Below are 25160 nucleotides of genomic sequence, written 5' to 3'. Positions count from 1 at the left end.
GTGAGGCCCTTCTGACCTCTGTCCTGACACAAGAGTTACAAATACAAAAACTGCAATATCTTTGACTTAAGCTAAAGTATTTTAGTTTCATCCAAGTAAATGTATCTTTTGAAATTCAGACAGAATGTCCCTCTGACAGAGTGTTTTCTTTTAGTCAGTGTTTCTCTGGGGCTGATAACGCCCTGTGCGCAGTGTGAGCGGCTGGGGCTGCTGCATCCCCTCTGTCTGCAGCCTTTCCCATCTCCAGTGCAGGGTCAGGCAGGGCTGGAGCCGGCTCCGAATCAGCCAGGGATCTGACTGATACGAAGTTCATAATAACATCAAGATCACACCTTGGAAAGAACAGAATAGGCATAAGATTCGTGGGGGAATGGATCCCTGTGCACGTGAGTGGGGAATCCATCCTGTCCCAGCTCTTGTCTGGCTGCACACGACGGATGGAGATCGCTACCCCTGTTGCCAGCCCTGATAAAGGAGGCTGCTGGCTACAACTCCAAGAGGAGCCTCAGAGGCCCCACTTGCCGCCATTTTCGGTCCCAGCCCCCGCCCCACCTCGCGCCGCTCTGCGCACGCGCCGCCTCCCCACGCCCACGCCCACGCGTCCCGTCAATACCAAGGGGCACCACTCTCCTCCTCCTCCTCCCCCCACCAGCGACGAGCGGCGGGGCCGCTGAGCACGCCGGGAGTTGTAGTCCCCGCCTCCCCCGCCCCTCGGCTCCACCCGCGGCGCGCGGGAAGGCGCCGACGTGCGCGGCGGGAAGCGCTCCCGCACCCCACCCCACCCCCTCCGCCCCCAGCCCCTCTCGTTGCTATGACGACCCGGAAGCGGGCGGGGCCGCCCGGGAAGCGGAGTCATCGGCTGAGAAATGACGCTCGGCGGAGACCCGGATGTTCGTTCCCCCCCCCCCACCAACCCCGGGGCGGAAGTGGGGCGGTCAGGCGGTCGGTGGAAGGGTTCCCGCCCGGCGGGCCGGGTCACGTGACGCGACAGCGGGCGCGCGACAGCGGGCTCGCGACCCCTCACGTGACGGCGGCCGGCGGCGCCGCCGCGATGGGCACCGCGCTGGACGTCAAGATCAAGCGGGCCAACAAAGTGTATCGCTGCGGGGTGAGTGCGGGCCCCCGGCTCGGCCCGGCAGCCCCGGCTTGTCCCGAGGCGGAGGCTGCTTCCTAGGAAGAGGGAGTCAGTCGTTCGCCCTCGGCCCCCCGGCGCTGGCGGCGCTCGGACCGGGGGTGGGAGAGGCAGCCGAGAATAGCAGGGTGGGTTGGAAGGGACCCTAAAGATCATCCAGTCCCAACCCCCCCTGCCGTGGGCAGGGACACCTCCCACCGGATCAGGCTGCTCAAAGCCCCGTCCAGCCTGGCCTTGGGACACCTCCAGGGATGGGGCAGCCACAGCTCCCCTGGGCAGCCTGTGCCAGCGCTTCATCACTCTCATCATGTTTTATTCTAATGCCTTATCTAAATCTTCCCCCTTCCAATTTAAAGTTGTTCCCCCTTTTCCTGTCACTCCACACCCTTGTAAAAATTCTCTCTGCAGCTTTCCTGTAGCCCCTTCAGGCACTGGAAGGTCGCTTTAGGTTCTCCCTGGAGCTTTCTCTTCTCCAGGCTGAACAACCCCAACTCTCTCAGCACCTCACAGCGGAGGGGCTCTGGCCCTTGTGTCATCTTCATGGCCTCTTCTGGACCTGCTCCAACAGTTCCATATCCTCCGTATGTTGGGGATCCCGGAAATGGATGCAGTACTGCAGGTGGGGTCTCACAAGAGTGGAGTCAAGGGAGAGAATCATCTCCCTCCACCTGCTGGTCCCTGCTCAGAGCTTGCCCTTTCCATCACTGCCCCCATCCCTGGGGCTCCCGCTTGAGTTCCCACTGAGGACAACATGCGTTCCTGCCACCCTCCTCTTTCAAAGTGGTGCTCAGCTCCTGCTTTCTGTCCTCTTTCCCCTTAGCTGCCATGGCAATGCTGCAGGAGCGCCGCTGGCCTGGCTCTGAGAAGGGCAGCTTGGCTTTGGAAGGGAAGGAGGGAGCCTGGCCCCTGAGACGTGACTTTCTGCAGTTTCCCCTATAGGACAGTGTCCCTTCAGGTGTTCAATTCATACCCAAGTATGACAGCAGGACAGGGGCCAGTTGCTGCGAGAGAGCCTTGTTCGGTTCCTGTGCTCTGCAAGAAACCTGGCATTGTCTTAAGGTGGTGTTTGTACCTGATGGGAAATCTCCTCTTAGAGAAAGTGCTTAGGCAGAAAATCTAATTTTTTTTCTCTACTGGGCAGGAGTCTGATTTCTTTTTTCACTGATGTAGTTGTTAATAGTGACAAAGTGGTTGTGCACAATTTGACTTCATCAGCTACTTGAAAAAATGCTGTACCTTTTGTCATTGTTAAAGGCTTCAAGCCCAGTTAGAAAAAAAAAATAAACATCACCTGCACATGTCTTTGAAATCTGTTTTTGCTGCTATTTTCTAGAGATAATATATTGTTGAAGCAAAAGTTTTCAGATTTGGGTTTTTTTTTTAGTTTGTTTGTGGTTTTGTTATCCAGCCATGCAGTTGTATTATAAAAATCCTTTTCACACACAGCTTTTACATACATTGGTAGCATGGCTATTAGAGTTTGTAAAACATGTTTCAAGTTATTGAATGTTTTTAATGTTGGAAAACTGTTTTGAAAGGATTTGAATGGAAGAGTGTACAGCATGTGTTCTGCAATTGTTAAGTCGTCTAGACAATGACTGTCCTAAAGCTAAATTATCATTTTGTGGACAACACATCCCTTTGCTGTGGCTCCATAGTGGTAAAGACTATTTTCTGTATCTAACTTTCACGTTGTTTTATTTATGTATGTTATTAGAAGGATCTTATTTATTTCAGTGTAATAATGCTGTGCCCATCTTCTGTTTCTTTATGTGGCTTGCTTTATATCACTTTAAACAGTATTTTTTTTTTAGTACAGGAAAGGGATATTTTTTCTGTCTTAAGCTAAAACAAGATGGTTTTGGTTAGTAAATCTGTCAGTATTGTTTGCTTGCTTCCACTTGAACTCCATGTGAGAGGGTTTATAATTTTAGTTCATTAACTAGGCCTGAAATACAGAGGTATGAGTGATGTGAAAACACAATGATGAAAGAGCTGTGCACCAAAGTACAACATGAATTTTTAATAGAAATTTCCTAGACACAGAAAGGAATTACAAATCTTTCTTTAATTAGGCATAGTACGTGTGCAGATTTGTGTGGGCTGTTTTTAGAAATTTACTGATTTTGTGTACTTAAGTGACAGTAGCAATGCTAATGATACCTTCGGTCTACAGCAACTTTCATCCTAAAAGATGCTTGCATCAATGCTGCTTGAAAATGAAGGGATTCCTTGGGTAAAGACAGTAGTTCATCCCAATCTATATGTCTAGCTAGTCATTAGAAGACAGTGGGGGTACTGTGGCTAGACTTGATCTTTTGTTTTCTGAACTCATTTAAAGCTGCATTTGGATATGGAAGAATGTGATGTGCAAGTCATGCGCTAGTATAACAGTATTTTTGTTGTGCCTATTACGTTATAATAGCACAAAATATACTCAAACAGCACTGAGCTTTCTAAATTGTAATTTGCCCGAGACCATCATTAATGTAGCATAACTCTGCAGTGCCACTCGCCTCCCTAGCCATTCAATTTCTGCCGCCTTTCTTGTGCTCACAGTATTGGCTCTGCAGTAAGCCAGGCTAGGGAAATGGGTAGCATTTGATAGGTGAGACACTTGAAGTACATAATAATAACTCTGGAAGTTACCAAGCATCTTTATAATTTTATTGCAGAACTGAATTTTAGTATTGTTAGGGGAAAATATTGTTGAAACGTATATGTACAAGAAGGCTGGTGAGTGGAGAAGATGAGGGTGTATCTAAAGCAAACAGCTGACCGGGAAAATAACTTCTCTCTTTTTTATTTTTTTCTTTTGTAAGGTCAGAGTACTGCATAAGTTTCATTGTAGGCTTTCCCCATAAGGTCAAGATCTTTTAAATTTCTCTTTGGTGCCAAAATATCATATAACAGAGCCTTAATATGTTATTCCCTGTTACTGTGTCATCCTGGTATGGTGACCTTGGTTATACTAAATTCGGCTGAATTCCAGTGTTATTCATGGTTCCAAAGCAGTCTCCTACACCAAGTGGAAGTCACTTCACTTCCTAAATCTTTATTTAGTTCTAGATAGTTGAGTAGGCAACAATTTTGTTGGCTTAAGTTGTTCTTTGCTTCTGCATTGACTATTCTTTTTCAATTGGGAGAAATTAGATGGAAAATTTCTAAAATAGTCAGGCATCATGCAAGCCCGAGATTGTCTTCCTGCTTTTAAAAAGGAGGTTGGTTAACATAACTTGCTGCAACAAGCAGTAAGCAATTTGTGCATTCATTAGTTGTAATCATCAGAAACTGGAAGAACTAAACAAACACCTTCAATTTGAGAAAAGCTGGTTTAAGCAATTTCCTTTAAATTGTGAGTGAAAAACAAGTTTGCCATTTCTTGGATCAGAATAGTAATAGCATTGTGTTTGGTTTGGTTTTTTGGGTTTTTTTTGAAAAAAAGTGATAGGGGATTTAAGAATGAAAAGCCAAAAATATGGATCCTAATAGCACTGTTCTATAATAGCAAAGTAAGGCTTATTGCAGCAAAGCTGTGTTTAAGTTCCTAGGACCAAAAGGTCTGTGTGCAGGGAAGTTTTTTAATTGGATGGAGAATTCTTGAGCCATTGAGGCTTATTTAATAAACTCTGGAATGCTAGAAGAATGAGGGGACAGGCACAACTAATGATGTGTTTTATTTAGAAAACCTAAAGAGGATGGCTGGAGTAACTGTGGCAGTTAGTCCGAGAATGATAATTAAAAGAATTCTAGGTTGAGAGGCCTCAAAAATGCATCGTACAAAGAAAGGTGCCATAGTTAACGTGGATCAAAGGTTTTAATGACAAGTCCGTCCAAAATCTGCTTAAGTCAGAGTTTGCCCATGAGGAAGCCTTTTTTCCTAAAAAAGCAAACTAATTAGTAAATCTGAGCACTGATGTTTTAAAGCATGTAATGACTATTTAGTTTGGTCTAGCAGACTTTCTATTGAACGTGGTCAGTTTCTTTCCAAATGATCAGAAGGATGTGTAGTTAAGATTTACAGGGGTTTGCATAGAGGAATAGATGTGGAAGAAAACAATCAGTGATCTATTGTAAACATGATGTGAATTTTCAAATTGCCATATGTTTCCCTTTGTCTTAAAAGTGAGCGCCTGCCATGTGAGAAGTGGAATCTAAAAGGAACTTAAGGCGTCTTGTTGATCATGGATTTCCATTCTACTGAAACAACGGAAAGTTTAAGCTGTAGAGGTGTAATTGGTATCAAATGGAACTAGAGAAATGTTAGGCATTTGTGTGGCGATAGGTATGATGACTTCTGCTGTTGTCACCACCTCAAAGTGTGATGATTGATTTCAAGCAGTATTGAAAACCTTCCTTATGGTTTGTTTGGGTTTGTTTTGTTTTTTTTCAAAACTACCTTGCATTTGAAAAAAAGAAATCAAGGCTAACTTTTTCTTATCAGAGATACTGTCAAGTGACTAGGTACAGTCTGAAAATAACATAATATCTAGCTAAAATTATTTTTCCAGCTCCTTAATGTAGCAAAACATACCTGACAGCAAAAACAGTCATATTGGAGTCAGTATATATTTTAACAATAAAAGTAATTTTCCCAACAATATTTGGGATAGGGTAGTGCGTACTTTGATCCTTCCAGTCTTTACAAAAAGTTTATAGATACTGAGTAGCTGTCTGGTCCAGTCAGAAGTCTGTATGTGGCTTAGGACTCTTTAGATGAGATTCTATGCACTATTTCATGTTGTTGATTGAAGATCATTCCAAATTGCCCTTAGCCAGGCTTGGGTAACTCTGCTCCACAGCAACAGAAACACAGGATTGTGCGACTAGATCAGATAAAGTAGATGTTCATTTTATCTCTCACCTTGAAAGTGACTGAAACTTTGAAAGTGTTAGTCCTCCTGACAATTTCACGTGTGGATATGAATGGTGAGGAAACAGAATGACAAAAGAAAGTGAAAAAGCTTGTTTGGGATCATTAAACTGACAGTCTTCTCACAAGAAAGTTTTCTTTGCAGTTTAGCGTATGTACCTCCCTTCTCTGACTGTTTCACATAGTCCACTGGCCTTCACGGTGATAGATAACTCTGTTTAGTTAATAATTCTGTGTAGATCTGTATTAGCTTAGTTCTGGTTTGCAAAGTTTTGTCATCGCATGGTGAAGCCATGGGGTGTTCCTAGTAAAGGAGAAGCTAAAGAGCGAGTAAGAGCAACTGACTCTAAGTTACAACATGCTAGTGTTTGGGGATGAATTCCAGTGGTGACTTTCTCTGCCCCAAATACGTACACCTTCATTGTCTGAAAGTATGTAGACAATAGCTTTGGAATAGGTTGTCGCTCTGTGTTGAGAGACTGTTCTCATTTATTAAAGCAGTTCATATGATCAGGATTGTCCTTGCTCCTTATAGTTCAGCTGCACTCATTTTTCACAGCCATAACCTAATTGCTTGTACTAATTAAAGCCTGTTAGCAAAGCAGTACAGTATTTAGGTCAACTTTTCTTCACTGTCCTTTTGTGCTTTTGCCTCCTGTTCCTGGCATTTCCCAGTTGCTGCAGGTCCTCTTTTCAGACTTGCAGCGTGTCAGCCTTCGTTGTGATGCTGGATGTTCTGCCGCTGTCCTGTTCCGCTTTAAACCGCCTGACCTGTTTTCTATACTGTCATCCTGTACCACTAGTGAAGACAAGAGGCTGGCAAAATTCAAATAGTGTCTGTCAGAGTTGTACATAACTAGTTTTAACTGGTCGAGTGTAGAGTGGGCAGTCTGAATTATCCTTTGGTTGGAGCAATCTGTAGTTTGGCATCCCATTTGCAAGCCTAGTGGAGGTGCAGAGAGCATTGCCATCAAGCAGAAAAGAAGGTTAGAGAAACTTTCTTCTGTTTGTCAAATCACTTGCTACTGTTTCCAGACAAGTATGAATGTTTGATGCCTGAATTGGAGTGGATTCTCTGTTGTAGGAGAGGGGAAGGATAAACTTATGGGGTATGTTGCTTTCCTGTAGTTAATCTTTTTTTTTCAGTGTTAGAACTTTTAAGTTGATACTTCCAAGATGCAGTGTTCTTGCGCAAATACAATTTTGTAGACAAAGCGTTCTTAATGGGATAAGTGACACGTTTCTTAAATCATACAACTTTTGCCTTCAATTCCAATATGTTTTTAAACTATTTTCCATGTAGCATGGAATTTGTTCATGTAGCAGAACAACTATTTGTTTGTTTGTTTGTATTAAATCTATTCTGCTCCGCTCTTGAGGTGAGTCTTATCTTCAGCTTGGCCATCACTTTTACAGTTATGCCTTCTCTGCCCTCTCCTGTGGCTGACCATTGTACTCTTCCTATATAAATTCCTCCTGGAATTTCATTCCAACATGTGAAAGGAAATTTGTCTGTTACCAGCTGACCTGACAGATAGTTGTTTATGAGGGTATTTTTCAAGGTCCTGGAGAGAAAGATCTTGAAAGTTTGGAAAGAAATTGAAGCTCAGATTAGTTTTCCTGCAGGGAGGAGGAGAATATTTTTAAAGAAAACAAACTAGAAGCACAGAGATTTCTTCCTCACGTTGCTTTCATTATCAGTATTTGTCTTTTCTGACAAGGTTGGACTGTTCCCTGGGAAAAGTTTTCTTGAGTTCGAAAATCAACATGCTGCTTGAGTAACAGCTATAGAAGAAATGTATTTAAACAAATGTTTTCGTGTTGTCTTTTCTCCTACTAGGAAGTTCTTTCCGGAGTTGTGGTCATAACAAGTAAGGATACAGTCCAGCATCAAGGTATCTCGTTAACAATGGAAGGATCAGTAAATCTACAGCTTAGTGCCAAAAGTGTGGGTGTGTTTGAAGCTTTCTATAACTCTGTCAAGGTAAGACCTGTGCAGGTTGGTATTTTTAGCACAAAACTTTTATCTCTTTCCTTAGTGGTTTTCAGTAAGTTATAGCACTTCATAGGATGTACATAATATGGGTATGTGATTATATTTTGAGGGAGAAACTTGCAATAATTGGACAGTTTTCTTTAGGCCTGCAATACAGTAACATAAATAGTATGGTTACTGGACAATGAATCAAAATATCATGATTTAAAGAAAAATAATGAATTGTGTGGTGGGTTTTGTTTCATTTTGGTTTGGTTTTAAGTGAGTTTAATTGGACTTCTGTGCCAGATCGGTTACTATCATAATAGTTTTCTGTAGCGGCCATTGAGGCCGTGTGTTACTGGTGTGGTACAGGGAAAATAATAGTAAAACTCCAGAGAGAAAATAAATGTAATCTTCAAGCAGACTGCCTCAGTCAAAACTGTACTAAACCATTGTTCCAGTGAGAGACTAACCCTAAATAGGGATCTTTAGGATGAGAAAGGGTTAGAGAGAAGATGGGAGGGAATAGCGAACAGATCAACTGGCACACATATTTGTTAATTCCTGCTGCTACAATTAAGGGTCATAATTTAGAAAGTGGAACTCTGCTTTCCAAGTGCTTGAAACTCGGCTGTTTAGGTCTTTAAATATACTTGGTCATTAGTATGATACAACCATAAAATAGATCACAATTTCTTTTTTCGAGGAAAGCATTCTTAATATTTCTTTTCATTGTAAGACCAGAGAGTTGTGTGTCGTGAAGAAATAGCTGTTATAACTCTATTATAGGTTAGTGGTTGTTGTTCTTGAAATGGTGCGGCTGTCACTCGGCTTCAACGTAAACCTCTCAATATTTTATCTTTGCAGCCTATTCAAATTATTAACAGCACTATTGAAATGGTAAAACCAGGGAAACTTCCCAGTGGCAAAACAGAAATTCCATTTGAATTTCCATTGCATGTGAAGGGGAACAAAGTTCTGTATGAGACCTATCACGGTGTGTTCGTTAATATTCAGGTAAGGCAGTCATACCTGTACATAAAACCTGAACTTCTGTTTACAGAACACATTCTAAAGCATCTCTTATTCCATGGAAACAGAGGATAAAGTTTTGTGCTAAAGTTTTCTTTTTGTAGTGCAATATGTTTGCTTTCCCTAGTCTTTAGAATGACCAGAAAGTTAGAGATACTTTGAAATAAATACCTTTTAAGCTTCCCTTTTTTAATATAGCGTTCTTCTGATATGTACTGTATTTTCTAGATATATCTTAGCTTAAAAATAGTGATACATGTTACCATTCAAGTATTAATTTGAAGGTAGTATCCAGTCACCTTTTTCAGTTCCAGTTTCTAGGAGTCAACACCTTCCAGAGATGGTAACACTTCCTAAATGGGGCAAAGGAGCCATCCTAAAGTTTCAGTATCCCATTGATATAATGTTGCTTTTAAAAAAATCTTTGTGATGTCTGTTTTCTTTTCCAAGGAGTTTGAGCTTTTCCTTGGAAACAGTTCATAGTAATGAAGCTGATCAGATGCAACGTGGAGTGTACAAGAGAGAATTAAAAGCATAGTGGAAGGAGGGGGTTGAGTTGAGAAAGGATAAAATGTATTAGCCGTGCTAGTTAAATCCTCTACAGTTATCTTACAGGGTGATGTTTTCAGCTAGTGCTGATTTTATTGTGAGAGTAGTTGCATTTACCATTTTGTAGATAATCTACATAGCGGTACATGTGCATATACAAGTGTCTGTAGTGTTAACCCAGTACCTCTGAGGCTTTGTTAGCATAGCAGACAATCAATTACTGCTAATAATACTTAAATATTAAAAATAAAGTCTACTGAATTACCAGATCTATTTTAAGACATGGGGCTAAGTCCATCAGGATCAAAGCTACCTAATGTTGAGTCTGTTTTCCTGTATTCATTTGTGAGATGCGTCCTTTTTCCATTGCTTATTGTTTCAGGCCTTCTATGTGGAGTAAATCTTTAAAGAAAGATGGCATACACAGAACAGTAACAAGATGTCTTCTTGCCTTGAAATACCTTGTCAGAACTACTGTAACATATATCTGATCCCTCCTTACATTGTAGACAGCTACATCCATTCCCTTCATTAAAAAAGATTGCACCGCAGTGTATTTTTGTGAAAACAAATGTGGCTGTGTAATTTCACAATGAAGACTCAAACCTAAGTGTTGAGAGCTTGTAGCGTCTTCAAAAACACGAATTGTTTGCTTTCCTGTGGAGATGAGAAGTAACATTTCCTGCCCAAATGTGCTGCATGTGGAAACATAGTTTTGAAATTTGACGCTTTTTGGTTAAAAATTTTCTTTCCATAGGTGGTGCCATTTGTTTTGGCTTGGTTTTTTTTGAGCTTTTTTTTTGAGGGATCAACCATTTCTTCAACCATTTCTTGAATGTAAATATTGTGTTAGACAATTATTTTTCTTACTGAGGAGTGTTTTGTTTTGTGGTATTTTTTTTCTTCAAGGAAAAAGAGGAAGGAACCATTAAATGCAAAAAAAATACAAACCAGTGCTGGTGAAGACTCACCAGATTGTAAAACTTCCCCCGCCACACGCACACAGTTGTAGCTTGCTGATACAAGTATTGGATTTGATGATGAAGTCTAAAACTGTTCATTATTTAGCCGAACAGGGAGTCTTATGTTTCAGTCTGGGATTTAAGAAAGCCCTAATAAACAAAGCAAAACCCTGCACCTGTTAGCCTATCAGAAGTAACTAAAAGAAAAATTCCCTTGTTCTTTTGGGTGTATGTTCAGATGGGGTTTTTTTAAGTACTTCCCATATCTTTTTTCAGTCTTGGCTTTCTTCCTAGTGTAACATTTGTTGATTGTGGTAAGTATGTAAAAAATGGTGCAGAACTGGTTGAATTGCTTTCCATAACTTGGATAACTTGCTTATGACCAATATCTTTTGGTTTTAAAGTATACTTTAATGAGGAATATTTGTTTTGTCGTTCCCTATCTCATCTACATAGCTTCTCTTTATAAGCTGGGGATAAAATGTAACTAAAAGGTTAATCATTAGATTTCAGTCAACCTGTGAGGGTCCTGCTCTCCTGAAGAGTAAAATGTAGTCTCTCCCAACGTTATTTTAGGGTGCAGTGATACCTGATAAAACAGATGCCTAGATATGAATTGGGGAATTTTAAGTCTGTTTTCTAGAAAGTCAGGCTTGAACTGCTTAAAAATACTTTGCTTGTTTACAGTAAATCAAAGGAAAGAGTTCATTTGCTTCTAACATGTTTATACTTGTTCTCTGTCCCAATAAAGAAATGGAAAAATAGACTACCAACAGTATACAAACTATTTATTTTTTCATTTGAGTAACTAAAGATGCTGGTTTTAGCCCTAGACCTCTTGTTCAAGTCCTGTGCAATTTAAAATCAAGCCTCTATTTTTTGTTCTAGGTATTAACTAGGGGGCTAATTAATCTAGGTAGCTGGGGGTTCAGTATCAAGATTCAAGTCTGTCTCTTCTCATGCAGAGACCTTCTAATTAGATACTGATGGGGAGGCTGTGGGCCAAATTGCAAGGCATGTGTGGTCCTGCTGCCTCATTGCACCGTGTTGCTTGGTCTAAGCGAAGTGCAGTGCAGTATTAGAAAGCTTTTTCAACAGTGATTGACTTCAGAAACCGTAGTCTGTCATGGGGAAAGAGACAGACTCTCCCCAGTCTCGTTTCTTACATGTGTATGCAGGTTATGTGCAGAGAGACACCGTGGACTAGAAGTTTTGAAGCAGGCTCCCTTAGTCTGAGCGTGCCTGGTTTTGCCAATTCCTCATCTGTAAAGAAAGAATTAAAACCAAAACAAACAAAACCAATAATAAAACACCCCAAGAAATTGCCTATCTTGTAAGGACGTTGAAGGCTGTGTTATAGATGCTGAAATGTGTGATTACTGTGATAACCAAGGTCATGCTATTTTCCAGTCACTGGTTTATGGCTCCCTTTTTAGGGGAAAAAGGGGAGGAAACAGGCAGTAAGTTTTTGAACAGCGAACAGCAAAATGAACCTTGTTGCCTGACTTACTGCATGCCAATGCGTTTAAGTTCAACTATATGGTTATACCATCACCCATTAAATATGCTTATAACTGTTACCGCTGTTAAATTGAATCTTAAAATAGGGCTGTGAATATATCTTGTTGATAATCACTTATTGATTATCCAAAATATGGTGAAAGGCAATACCATAATCACTCTTTAACTGAATGTAATTTGGGCTCTGAAGATGTGCGAGATTGCTGCTCTCTGTCCGTGCATTAGTCCCTCATCTCATAGGCGGTTACATAAAGCAAACGATATGGAAAACATTTGCAAATGACTTTGGGACTGCAAACACAAAGAATGATCAGATTTCATTTGGAAGCATCTAAAATCATTGTATACCTCTTATTTCCTCCCCCTTTCCTCATCACTGGTATGTACATTGCCCACTAATCTTTTCTAAATGGTGACTTAAATATTAATAATAGTAACATTCTGCATATATGCAATAAGAAGATGAAAAGTTAAGAGAGAGAGAGAGAGGAAATCTAAACTAAAGCTTTTGTCTTTTTCTCTGTCATCCTATTTTTGCCAGTATACCCTGCGTTGTGATATGCGACGTTCTCTGCTGGCAAAAGACCTAACTAAGACTTGTGAATTCATTGTCCACTCACCGGTAAGTGTGGTTTTTATTAACTGTGAAAAATGAGACTTCTTTTAAGTGAAGAGACTTCACTTTAAGTGAAGTTTGACACTAAGGTTAGAAAACAAAGTAAACCAAATAAGCCAAGTAAAACCATGTAATGTGTATAGCGGGACATGTATGAGTGAAGGAAGGTAGATTCACAACAAAAACATCCAGAAGTTCTGGAGTGTCCATTGCTTCTGATTAGAATAACGTATCTCTCCTTTTTCTTTGAAGAAAATAGTGCAAAGATGATCTGGATTATGAGATGTTTTTATACTGCACAAAGTTTCTCTCATTCATCCTTTCAGCTCACAAACAATGGTGTGCTTAGATAATTATTACAGTATTCTTCTAGACACTGTTGCAGATTACCTGAGCATTTCTTAGCCAAAGGTTACAAGCACCCACAATGTCTGCTCTAGAAATGGGGGTTGACTGGCGCAGAGAAAATATTTATTTCTTTTCTTCAGGTGACTAATTATGACTCGAAGTGTCAAAGCTGGGACTGCATCAAGCTCGAAATAAGAAACTTGTCAGCTTAATCACCTGTGCTATTAAGTCAGCCCATGGGTGGCAATATGCTATGATAACTAGGCTAACAAATACTCATGTCCTGCAGTTAGCAACGTGGAGGCAGCCGGAGATGTCTCCATCCAAACTCGTGAGATTGGACTGCCTCACAAGAAATACTTTGGTTTTGTTATTTGAAGTTCCCATATCAGATTGGCTTTTAGTTTATATTGACTTGTGTGCATGTCCAGAGCATCCTGTGTCAGTACAGACTGTTCAGGCCTAATTAAGTATCACTCTTTTTCCACCCACAACTTGCTAGAACATACTGTTTGTGTCATTCCTTTGAACTCTAACAGGACAGTAAACTATTAGACTCTTCTTTCTTACTTATGAATAATGGTAGAAATATGTTACTTTAGTTCTGTAGTATGTTTTTAAAAAAGATTTAGAAAGATGCTACAAAGAAGTTTCCTGTTGGTAAGACTTCATTATTTTCTAAAATAAATTATGCAACATTATATTGGTCCATTATTAGGTTATAAGTAAGCTACACTTGTCAAAATAGTGAACAAATATCATATTATGCAGTTTCTTGGTTTTATTTCATGTTCCCACTACAATACTTCTTAGATCATAAGTCAGTAAATCATGAATCTCTCAGTCAGGATGAATTAATGAGGTTTTACTGAACATAAAATTCTTGCTGTAAATGCTCAATGTACCATTTCCCTTAACCTTATCCTGTGCCAGAATTTGTCATTGATGAGAAAATACAGTCAATCTTCTGCTAACATCTTCCATCTTGCAGCTGGGCAGCAGAAGCTATTTTGAATTCTTGAGTAGTGAGGGTAGATCCTAACTGAGAATTCAAGTTAAGCCCGTTGTTGGTGTGCTCTGCCGACTCCCAGTTACATACAGTTGAGTCTCTCATTTGATGCTGCGCTGGCCACTTACTCTAAATGTGGAGGGAGAAGGCAGTGCACCTCACTGAGATGAGGATGGAGAAAAGAGGTTAGTGCATGGGAAGCAAAACTTGCCTTTCTGATGCACGGTACAGGCTGCCGTCCCAGCAGAGCTCAGGGCCCATTCAGCCGCTTACGGAAAGATGTAACTTGTTGGATTTATGATAAATGGTGTAAAGAGATACTGAAGAACTGTAATAATGTCTCCCCAAAGTTGCTTCTCCAGTGCGGAAGGCTAACCTGGACCAAGTTTTGTTTGTTTTACAGTTAAAGAGGCTGGAATGCCAAGCCCATTAAATCAACTCTACACTTGATTCTATCAGCTGAAGATCTGCTAGTAATATGAGGAGACCTGAGCTGTTATTGAAAGGGCAGTAGAAAGTTTTCAAAGTGGTCAGAGATAACAACAGGGAGGGAGAGTTTATAAAACATATGGAGCAGTTTTATCTTTAATATCCCCCTCTCTCTGCTGCCCAAATTTACTAGCTATTAATAATGTAAAATGACATTGCATGTGACATATAAGAAGTAATTATTTGTAAATACAGAAATATGAAATTTAACTTTCTTCTGTAGCCTGCCGAATGTTTTGGATAAGTAATCAATTTAGTAGTCAACCCCATGTTTTGTTTTGGTTTCCTTTTTTTTTTATTTTTTTTCTCCTGTCTAGGTAGAGGTTATGCCAAAGCTTACAAATGGAGAGCTTGTTGTGGGTTAATGCCATGGAAAACACAAAATAACTAAAAATTGACTGAATTCTGTTTCTACAATTCAGATTTGTGATGCATTGTGCTTGTATTTAGATAATATCATAATGTTGTTTACCAAAAAAGGCAGGAAATCTCAGCTGTTTCATTACATAGGTGTGTGCTTTCAGTATAAGGACAATCCTAAAAAATAACACATCCAACAGTTGATTGATTCTGTTGTCTTTAATATTCTTTGGGTGTATTTTATAAATCATAGTTTACAGTTTGACTCTTCCTTTGCTTGTAGTCGCAGAAAGGAAAAGTGATGCCGAGTCCAGTAGACTTCACAATTACTCCTGAAACTTTGCAAAATGTTAAAGAGGTAAGGCTTTTCTTATGATTTTACTTTAAATGTAATGCTTGTGTGATTCTGGGTGAGGACAAGAGGAATGATTGAATGCTGCCCTGCAGGTAATCAAATTTTTTCTATTTTTCCCCCCTTTTTCTCCTTTTTATTTTGTAAGCAGTAAAGTGATTCTGCCTGATGTCTTGTGATACTGGTGACTAATCATAGAATCATAGAATAACCAGGTTGGAACAGACCCACCGGATCATCGCGTCCAACCAAAGGACTCGATGGAAGGTAGAACTTTGTTTGGTAGTGGTTAAATATTTTTATCACTTTTCTGAGTGAGAGATGGCAGCGAGGCAAAGGAAAACATTCTATACCACATGTAGCCAAGATCCTTCGAAAATGTATATTCTGATATTTAGTTATGCCTTTTTTCAGCCCCAAGTGGCTTTGGAAGGAGTGTATGAACAGGAGTATCTGCCTTGGTCATTTAGCTTTCCAAGTACTGATTTCTGTTTGTCCACTGAAACTTGTGTTCTGTTTTTTCCAGATTTTCCTGTTGTGCTCTTTTTGTTAATAAGACTACTTTCCTGATTTAGTTCTCCTGTCTGCATCATCGCTTTATCTTCCGTTGCTCTTAGTCCCAGACTTCTGAGTTTAGACGTCCTCTTCCACTTGTTTCTCAAAACAGCCCCCTTAGTCAGCTGTTTGGTTGTTCCATGTTGTCACTGACCTTATTCTGCGTATTCACAGAATCATTGTGGTTGGGAGGGACCTCTGGAGACTGGTTAGTCCAGCCCCTGTGTTCAGTGCAGAGTCATGTAGAGCAGGTTGCTCAGGGCCAAGTTTTCAGTATCTCAAAGGATGGAGAGTTGCAACAACTTGGCAACTGTATGGTGTTTGACCACCCTCAGAGAACTGATGAATAAGTAAAAAGTAATTTCTTTTATTTCAACTTGTTTCATAGCCTTTTGTCCTTTCAGTAGATACCACCAAGAGAAGTATGATTCCATCTTCTTTACTCCTTCCCACCAGGTATTTATTTACACATATTGATAAGCCTTCTGTTCTGAAGGGTGAACATTCCTAGCTCTCATACTCTTCTTGTATGTCAAGTGCTCTTAACCGTCTTTGTGGGCAAATCCAGCAAAGGCTGGACTTGCTTCAGTAAGTCTGTATTTCTTCTACTGGAAAGTCCTGAATTGGACACACTATTCCCAGTTTTGTGTCACCAGTGCTGAAGAGAGGGGGAGAATCACGTACCTCAATCTGTTTGCAGCACATAGATGTGCAGGTCAGGATGCTTTAAGACCATTTGTCCAGCCTGTTGAAGTCCCTGTGTTATCTGCAGGCTTGCCGAGGATGCTCTATCCTATCATCTAAGCCATTAATGAAGACATGAAGACTCCTACATTGACCCCAGTCACTGGTGTGCACCACTGGTGACTGGCCTTCACCTGGACTTCGTATTACTGATCACAAACCTTTGAGTCCAGCAGGTCAGGCTGTTCTCAGTCCATGACGGTGTCTAGTCTATACATCTGTACTCCATCATTTTGTCAGTGAGGCTGTTGTGAGAAACGGTATCAAAAATGGCATTGAAGCCAGCATGAACAGCATCCACTGCTCTCCACTTGTCTACCAACCTAGTAATTTCATCATAGAAGGCTATCAAGTTGATTAAGTATGATTTTGTTTTCATAAATCCATGCTGACTGCTTTCTTGTCCTTTATATACTTGGGAATGCTTCTAGGATTATTTGTTCCATGGTTTTCCTAGGGATTGAAGCAAGGCTGACTAGCTTATAATTCCTGAGATCTCCCTAACTGAAGATAAGGGAACATTTACTATCTTCTGTTCCTCAGGAACCTTCTTTGTTTGTCACAGCCTTTCAAAGATGATCAAGATTGGTCTTGCAGTGACATGGGTCATCTTCCGAAGCACTTGGAGGTGCATCACATCGGGTCCCATGGACTTGTGTAGATCCAGTCTGTTTAAATGTTCTCAAACCTGCCCCTCTTCTATCAAGGGTAACTCTTCCTTGACCCAGACGTTCCCCATGGTTGCAGTGGCCTGGGATTCTTCAAAGTCAAATCTTGTCAGTAAAGTCTGTGTCAGAGTACCTCTACCTTTTTTTGTGCCTTTTGTTGCTGGGTCCCTTGCCATATTCAGTAGCAGGCTGACATTTACCCTAGTTTCCTTTTGCAGCAAGTAGACTTGTAGATACCCCTTTTCATTGCTTCAGCTGGGCTTTGGCTTTTCCAAAACCATCCTTCCCACTGTGAGAGTGTTTTTATGTTCCTCCTGGGTCATCTGCCCCTATACCTCTTTTGTGTACCTCCTCTTTATGATTTTATCAGTAGCATCTTGTTCGTCCATGCCCATCTCTTCCAACCTTAGCTTGACTTTCTCCCTTTTGGAACAGAGCATCCTGGAGGAAAGAAAAAGTGATTCTAGAACACTGCCCAGCTGTCACGGCTGAACTTTAAATCCAGCTGAGTTAGAGGGTGAGCAGGTTGTACCCAGCAGCCTCCCATGTCTCTGGACACCACTGCACACCGAAAGCATGTGTTTTAACAAATGCAAGGATATAATAGCTATACTTGGTGGTAAAATTACTTGTGAGACTACTGCTAAATACTAAAGCTGTCAGCAGTCTGCTCTTCCTGTGAATCACGTTTCCATATAATTTATTTTCTGTTTCTTCTCTCTTCTGTATCTTGGCACTCTATGTGTTGGCATAGCAAAGACTCTGTAAGGTGGTGTGCATCACACGAAAGTCCTGGTCATTAAGAGCTCTTTCTTCAGCTTAATAGCTGTGCCTTTCTCTGTTTCAAGTACATGACCACAAAAGTAAGTTCTAAAACTCCCAACATCTTTGATCCAGCAGATCTTGGTTTTTTGTCGGGAACTGTCTAAGGAATGGTATTGAATATTTATGGCTGCACAAACAGTGTCCTTTTCTTATTTTTAATTCCTCTCTCAGAAAAATGTGTTTGAAGTGTCTACCTGTTGGATGGGTAGAAAAAGTCACTGTTCCACTATATTTAAAATACTAAAATTTTGATTCTCTGCTCGTTTGGAGATTCTGACTGAACTATAATTTCTGGTAGACTACTAATAAACTTATTAGAAAGTTTGCAGTGGCCAAACAAAGCACAGAGAGGTTAGATGAGACACCAGGCTGGATTTGCTAGTATGTTCTTGATTCTCACTTTTCAGGAATTATAAGTAGAGTGTAAGTGGTAAGTCCTATGAGAGAAGACCTAGCTAGGATTAAAATATGAAGAGTACTGACAAGAGTAGTACAGCTCTAGGGGATAAATAGTCTTATAGACTAGGATTTAGGAAAATGGCCTCAACATCTTGTTCTGCAAGTTCCTTTTATTTCAATCTCTTTGGTTCCTGACCACCATACTTCAGGGGAGAGCCATGTGATGTCCCTGTAAAGCAGGAAACTAAGTCTGGGTTTACTAACAGCGGTCATGAGAAGAACCTGCAAGGGATCGTATTATAAACCCACATTTAATACATTATTAGAATTCAATATTTTAGAGGGTGGTTTTATCAGAGACGTAACTTCTGTTATTTATGTTAGGAGAAAACACCCAAGTGAGGTCATATTTACTAAACATGTGAAAATTCCTCCCTTTTTATTTCCCCCAAAGATTCAGTTTGAGTGGAACAGCTAAATTCTGCAGAGGTGTTGGGTATCTGAGTGAAACAGCTGAGGAGAACTTTTCTGCCATTGCTACTGGCAGTCAGGACTAAGAAGCAAAATAAACAGATTGGGAGGAAGAAAGTTTGTGACGGTAGATTTGGTTTTGAAGAAGGGAAAATTGGTTACGTGGGCAAGGAAATCCCATGCCACAAGCAAGTGTGAACAGATGGCTAGAAGGTAGGGGCCAACATCAAAGATGTCAATAAGAAAAAATTAAGGAAAAGGAGAAGAATAAGTCTTGCAGAAGAAGGAAAAGGTTAGATCAGGATGCTCAGAGTTTGAAGAAAGTTGGATGGCGAAGATATGAGCTGAAGATGTGGGTAGAAAACTTGACTGTTTCCGTATGCCTCCTGCCAGAACCTGAAATGTAACTGGAGCTTCTGGCATATGAGTCTCTCTGCTGGCAGAGTATCTGTGATGCCTGTGGGCCTGAAAAAGGGGAGGGCAGGGGGAGCAAAACCCCCGCTTTGGTCTTCTATGGAAACTGATCCGTAGACTGCCATCCCTGATCAGGTATTCTTACTGCTCCTTCCTTAAAAAGTAGGAAACATGCTTGCTGGTAAGAAAATTTTAAAAGCGTGGTCCTGTATTCAAATTAAGTTCTGTGTTAATTGTCCTTAATTGGTGTCTTGGTACGCGAGCAGGATGCTACATCTTGCATTGAACAAAGATATTCAAATGCCCGTCTTCCCTTCCAGTAGCTGCCGTGAGAGAGAAATGTGAAAAGGTGGGAAGATCACTGAACTGAGTGACTATATTGCAATCCATAACGAAACGGGACCAGATTGCCGTTTTCTAGAGCACCACCAGCTGATTTAATTGACCATCCTGTTAATTCCTGCCGGCCTACTTCACTACTTCCTCCTTCACCATGTGGTTTCCAACTTCTGGATTAATTGTAATAGCCAAGTTTTGCCAGTTCATCCCAGGAAAAGTGCTCTTGTGGACAGAATGAGTAGGGGAGCACATAGAATCATAGAACAGCCAGGTTGGAAGAGACCCACCAGATCATCGAGTCCAACCATTCCTATCAAACATTAAGCCATGCCCCTCAGGTACATGAGGGGGTACTAAGATGTAATGCATCTGCATGTGGATGGATGTTTACGGAGTTCAGATTATTTGAATTGAGGCATTTCTAAAGTTCTGTGTTTTTATCTTTGTAACTTTGGGGGGTTTCCTATATACTTGGATAACTTTCTGCAAGGTATTTTATTTCTTACTCAGCTGTTACTGTTGTTTCTTCTTTTTTTGTTTTCCCAATCTTTTCAGAGAGCTTCACTTCCAAAATTTCTCATCAGAGGGCACCTCAGTTCTACAAACTGTATCATTACACAGCCGCTCACAGGGGAGCTGGTAGTGGAGAGCGCAGAGGCTGTAGTCAAAAGTATCGAGCTTCAGTTAGTACGTGTGGAAACCTGTGGTAAGTTTCTCTGCAGATGGAATGCATGTAGGCTGCACTCATTGCCACTTGCACTCTTTTACCTTAAATGTGACAGCTTATCAGATTCCTTACAATTAAAGAGACTTGCAAAAATGGCTTTGGACTTCAGGTGGGACATTCCAAACATCGACGTAAATAACCTCTGTGATTCTTAACTCATAGTGCTAATGTGATAGCTTGCAGGTTGAATCATAGAATCAAAAGGTTGGAAAAGACCCACTGGATCATCAAGTCCAACCATTCCTATCAAACCCTAAACCATGCCCCTCAGCACCTCATCCACCCATCCCTTAAACACCTCCAGGGAAGGTGAATCAACCACCTCCCTGGGCAGCATCTGCCAGTGCCCAATGACCTTTTCTGTGAAAAATGTTTTCCTAATGTTCAGACTGAACCTCCCCTGGCGGAGCTTGAGGCCATTCCCTCTCGTCCTGTCCCCTGGCACTTGGGAGAAGAGGCCAGCACCCTCCTCTCCACAACCTCCTTTCAGGTAGTTATAGAGAGCAATGAGGTCTCCCCTCAGCCTCCTCTTCTCCAGGCTAAACAACCCCAGCTCTCTCAGCCGTTCCTCATAAGGCCTGTTCTCCAGCCCCCTCACCAACTTCATTGCGTACCTCTTCCCCCCACCTTGGTGCATCTTTATTTTAAATTTTGGGCAGTGCATTTCTTTTCTCTTTCTCATTCCCTCCTCTCCTTCTTGACTTCCCCTTTCACCAGGATGTGCCGAAGGTTATGCCAGAGATGCTACAGAGATACAGAATATTCAGATTGCTGATGGGGATGTCTGCAGGGGCCTACCGATCCCTATATACATGGTGTTTCCCAGGTTGTTCACCTGCCCTACCCTGGAAACAACAAACTTCAAAGTTGGTAAGAGAGTCGGACTTTATGCTGTGTTGGCATCTTTCATCTGAGATAAGTTTCTAGTTTCACTTCAGCTTCTGGCAGGTAACAAGCTAAATCGCTGTCGGCGCTGCAAGAACAACCAAGGACGTCCATCTGTTCCCCGGGAGAGGTTTCTCACATATGAAATACAGCAGCCTGCAATCCTACAGATTGAGAAAATACAGCCCAAATACTTCTGAGTAAAAACAGTTGTGCAACTACAAAGCTGCTTCTGACTAATAAAATTATGTGGTAAAGGGAGAGGAGAAGCAGCATCATGGCAGTTACTTCTTTTTCTGCCAAAAATTTGTGTGATTAAACACTTGGGTAATAGTCCAAGAATAAAATGCCAAGATGCCTTCCTTCTTTTCAGCATCAGAACTTCTTTTTCAGTTTCCTTTCCTTTTTGTTTCCCATTCTCCTGCTGCACAGGCTCAGAAGTAGAAAAAGTAAGGTTAGGCTGCACGAGACTTAGCAGTTTTTGATCTACGCCATCTACTTGTTCCTGCATAATGCTACCAAAATGTAACATTTTCCCTAACGAACATTTGAAATCTAGGATTTTCTTCGGTGGTTCAAGTAATTGCTACGAAAATTCTCTTGTGGCCTGTTTTTCTTCCCTTCATCCTGCTGAAATCTGGTGGTGGTTCTTTTCTTTTTTAAATTTTACTGTATCTGGTTGAAGCTACAAGTTCCTGCCCTTAGGATCCTTCCCAGATGAAGCCCCCTCATACTTTTCTGCTGTCTTGGACAAATATGCACAACTAGTTTTTTTACTTCGTCTACCCACTTACCTGTCCTCCTGAGGGTATTTTTGCCCCCAATATGTACTCTGATTTTCTCCAGAATATTATTATTCTCTCCTTTTTGCTGTTTCTAGCTATTAAAGAGTAATTTACAGTGACAAACAACTACTGTTAGGGTAGTATCTACTTCTGTTTATAAGAACAATCTTAATTACAAAGGTTCTTAAAAAGGACAATTATTTTCAGTTTATTTTGCTCTCTGGTTCCCTTAATTTCTTTAACTCTACGGGACTTTGTATCCTGTTTCTCTTTAGGATTGGTATAGATCTGATAATGATTTTGGTTCTGAACAATACTCTTCAGATATGGTATTGCAGACTCTCTGTTGAAAATTCTTTTGTTTCATAGTTTGCAGGTAGGTTGTATTTTGGTGTTTAATTTTATAAGGCCATAGGTGATGCACGAGCCTAAGGCTGCTCTGTGTTCAGGAAGCAACAGAGGGTTCTGCTCCCTCACCCTTCTGAACAGTGCATGGGGGCGTGAGGTGTCTTTCATTTTAATCTTACGTATCTGAACTTGGCCTGTCGTCTGGAATACTGCACGTGTCATCGTTTTTCAGTGATGTGGAAGTGAATCCAGAGGAATTCCAAAGATCTGAATGAACCAAGGTTCTCCAGGAATGGCCCAAGGTCTGGGAGGCCTGTGGTGAGGAGCTGCCTGGAGTGCTGTGTTTATTCCTGCCACAGGAAAATCATAGAATCGTAGAATAGTTTGGGTTGGAAGGGACCTTAAAGATCAGCCCGTTCCAACCCCCAGACGCAGGGAACTGAAAGGGCTTGGAGGAGCCCTGTGATGTGCTGTGCCTGAGAGCAGGAACTGGCTGCCTCTCGTCCTCCTGCTGCAACGCCCGTTGATACCAAACTCCTTACTTTATTTTTTTTCCCTTCTTCCAGAGTTTGAAGTTAACATTGTTGTCCTTCTGCACGATGATCATCTCATCACAGAGAACTTCCCCCTGAAGCTCTGCAGGATGTAAAGAGCCCGAGGAAAGTCGCTAAAGGATTTACTGATAAAGGACAGAATTCCTTAAAGGCAAAGTGAAATTTTATCCACATCACTTTCTCTTCCTTCCTGGTCGTTCTTGTGCTTTCCGTTCTTGCTCAGACTTTGCCTGCCTTGTGACAGCCGACAGGGACGTAGCTCTCAAGGCAGCCTTGTCAGGTACCTTTCTGACTGCTCCAGCCGTTTTCCTTGGGTTTTCTCAGACAAATCCTGAAGGAATTATTCTGTATATTTCTACAAGCTGTAAAAATATGTACTGAGTTCCCTTTCTTATTTCATTTCGGAATCCTTCCGAAAGTCCTTCCAAAGTCCTTTAAAGACCTCTTTAACCGAGGAAGTCCTTTTATACGTGCTGTGTGTATATATATATACAGGGGGGAGGGTACGGGACTTGTAATGTAACACTGAACAGTGTCTTTGCAGGTGTAATAAATGGTGCTACAACAACACAAAGTGGTGCTGTGGGATAAATATTGTAAATAAGGGATGTGAAACAAATGACGATGGGAATTAACACCATGTGTCATTAGGTTAAATTGGGAATGTGAGTCTGTGTCAGAGGGGCGCTTAGAACTGAAGTTAGTGGTTTGCACGTGATTTTTCTTTCTGGCCGAGATCTTTGATCTTTGTTATTTGTGTAAAACAAACAGCACCGAAAAGGACAGCCAGCCCACCCTGTCTAGCTGGAGAATGTAATTATTCTTCGCATTACACCACCTTCCCTTTCACGAGACTTCTAGGGCTCAGGTTTGATGCTGAAAAAGAAAGGTCTGTCCTGTGACAAAGGGCACAGCTGAGTAGTTGCAGACCAGCCCCGGTGGGTGGGGGAAAAGCCACATAAACAACTTCTGTGCCACCGCACCTTGTGCCTTCAGGATGTGACTCGCCTCTACAGCCATAACCGTTTCAAAGGGAGACGGCCAGGCCCTCTCTTTCAGTAGGTGGGTTAATAGTGTTACTTGTTCAACTTAAAGTATAAATGCAAATTCCAAGAAAAGAATTAGATAAGGTAAATGCATTGAAGTGTGTGGAACTGAACATCTTAAAGGAATGATAGAGGGAAGCTATTTTAGTAAGACATAACTGGTTTTTTAGATTGTAGATGTTGATGCTGGTTCAAGTTAACAGAACAGCCACAACTTCATTCTAATCGTCAGTTTTTCCATACAATATTATAGAAGGTGGGGGCAGGCTAAGTATAGAAGGTGTTATAGAAACTTTAAGTGTAAAGATGGCAGCCTGAAACAACAGAATTAGTTAAAGAAAACTGCCAAAACTATTTTCCTTTAGCTTTACTCGGCAGGAAAATGGAATTCTAAGTTTGGCCCTGGTTCTATACCACATATTAGGAATAAACGTAAGAATTATTTCAACATCATACAACAGTCTTGTAGGGGTAAAAAGAAAAGCTATTTACTAGAACTTAACGCTTCTGTAAGAGAAGGAAATCGGAGCGGCTGAGTTTTGGGAATGAAGCTCTTCTCTGTAGTCTCCATGATGTTACAAGAGTGCCACCTGCCGCTCAAAGTAGCGCTATCGCCTCCCAACTTCAAAAGCTATTTCCAGAGCAGATCTGCTGCCCTAGTGCACAACCTCAAGTCGCTCCGTGGCCCCTCTCCCTGTGCAGGGATGGGCATGGAGAGTGGCTGCTGCTCCAAGGCTTCCTTCTTAATGATGTGTGAACCAGCTCTAGAAATCACGGAAACCTTTCCAGCTTATGTGAGTCATGGCAAAGAAGAGGAACACAGACCAAAACCAATTCTGCTTATTTAGGAACCTGGGGCTCCCTCTGTGCTGTGGGTAGAGTTAAAAACAGATTGGCTGACAGCCAGCTTGCCCTTGGTACTTCAAGGCACATGATGTTCTATTTGGACAGCACTGTCAAATACAGCACATGGGGCAAGGCTCCCTCTGCTCTGGAAAGGTGAGCTGCGCTGCTTGGGTGTAAAGCAGAGATGATGATCTGTAAGTAACCCCCAACCAAGAAAATAACAGTAGCTGAAAAGAATGCAAGTGCTGCAACGGCGAGCAGCGTGGTACCCAATTCTGCAGCCAAAAGCCACAGCAGACAGGAGAGAACTCGCCCATAACTCAGACTTAGCAA

General features: G+C 41.4%; 1 protein-coding gene across 2 annotated transcripts; it reads left to right on the top strand.

The window, feature by feature from the left end:
* The first annotated feature begins 1001 nt into the window (after positions 1 to 1001).
* On the top strand, positions 1002 to 23509 carry VPS26C (VPS26 endosomal protein sorting factor C). Of its 2 annotated transcripts, none has more exons than XM_069871359.1 (8): positions 1002 to 1108; positions 7846 to 7989; positions 8851 to 9000; positions 12589 to 12669; positions 15153 to 15227; positions 20192 to 20342; positions 21081 to 21233; positions 22948 to 23509. In XM_069871359.1, exons 1-8 carry the CDS (start codon positions 1052 to 1054, stop codon positions 23028 to 23030), a joined length of 894 nt encoding a protein of 297 aa, XP_069727460.1. In that variant the 5' UTR covers positions 1002 to 1051; the 3' UTR covers positions 23031 to 23509. The 2 variants fall into 2 exon arrangements, with proteins under 2 accessions (XP_069727460.1, XP_069727468.1); XM_069871367.1 differs by lacking the exon at positions 1002 to 1108 and adding an exon at positions 6959 to 7114.
* The last annotated feature ends 1651 nt before the right edge of the window (positions 23510 to 25160 follow it).

This window comes from Phaenicophaeus curvirostris, chromosome 1 (assembly GCF_032191515.1).
Source record: "Phaenicophaeus curvirostris isolate KB17595 chromosome 1, BPBGC_Pcur_1.0, whole genome shotgun sequence".
Lineage (NCBI taxonomy): Eukaryota > Metazoa > Chordata > Aves > Cuculiformes > Cuculidae > Phaenicophaeus > Phaenicophaeus curvirostris.
Note: the sequence above shows the minus strand (reverse complement) of the source record. Positions and strands in the feature narration are given on the sequence as shown.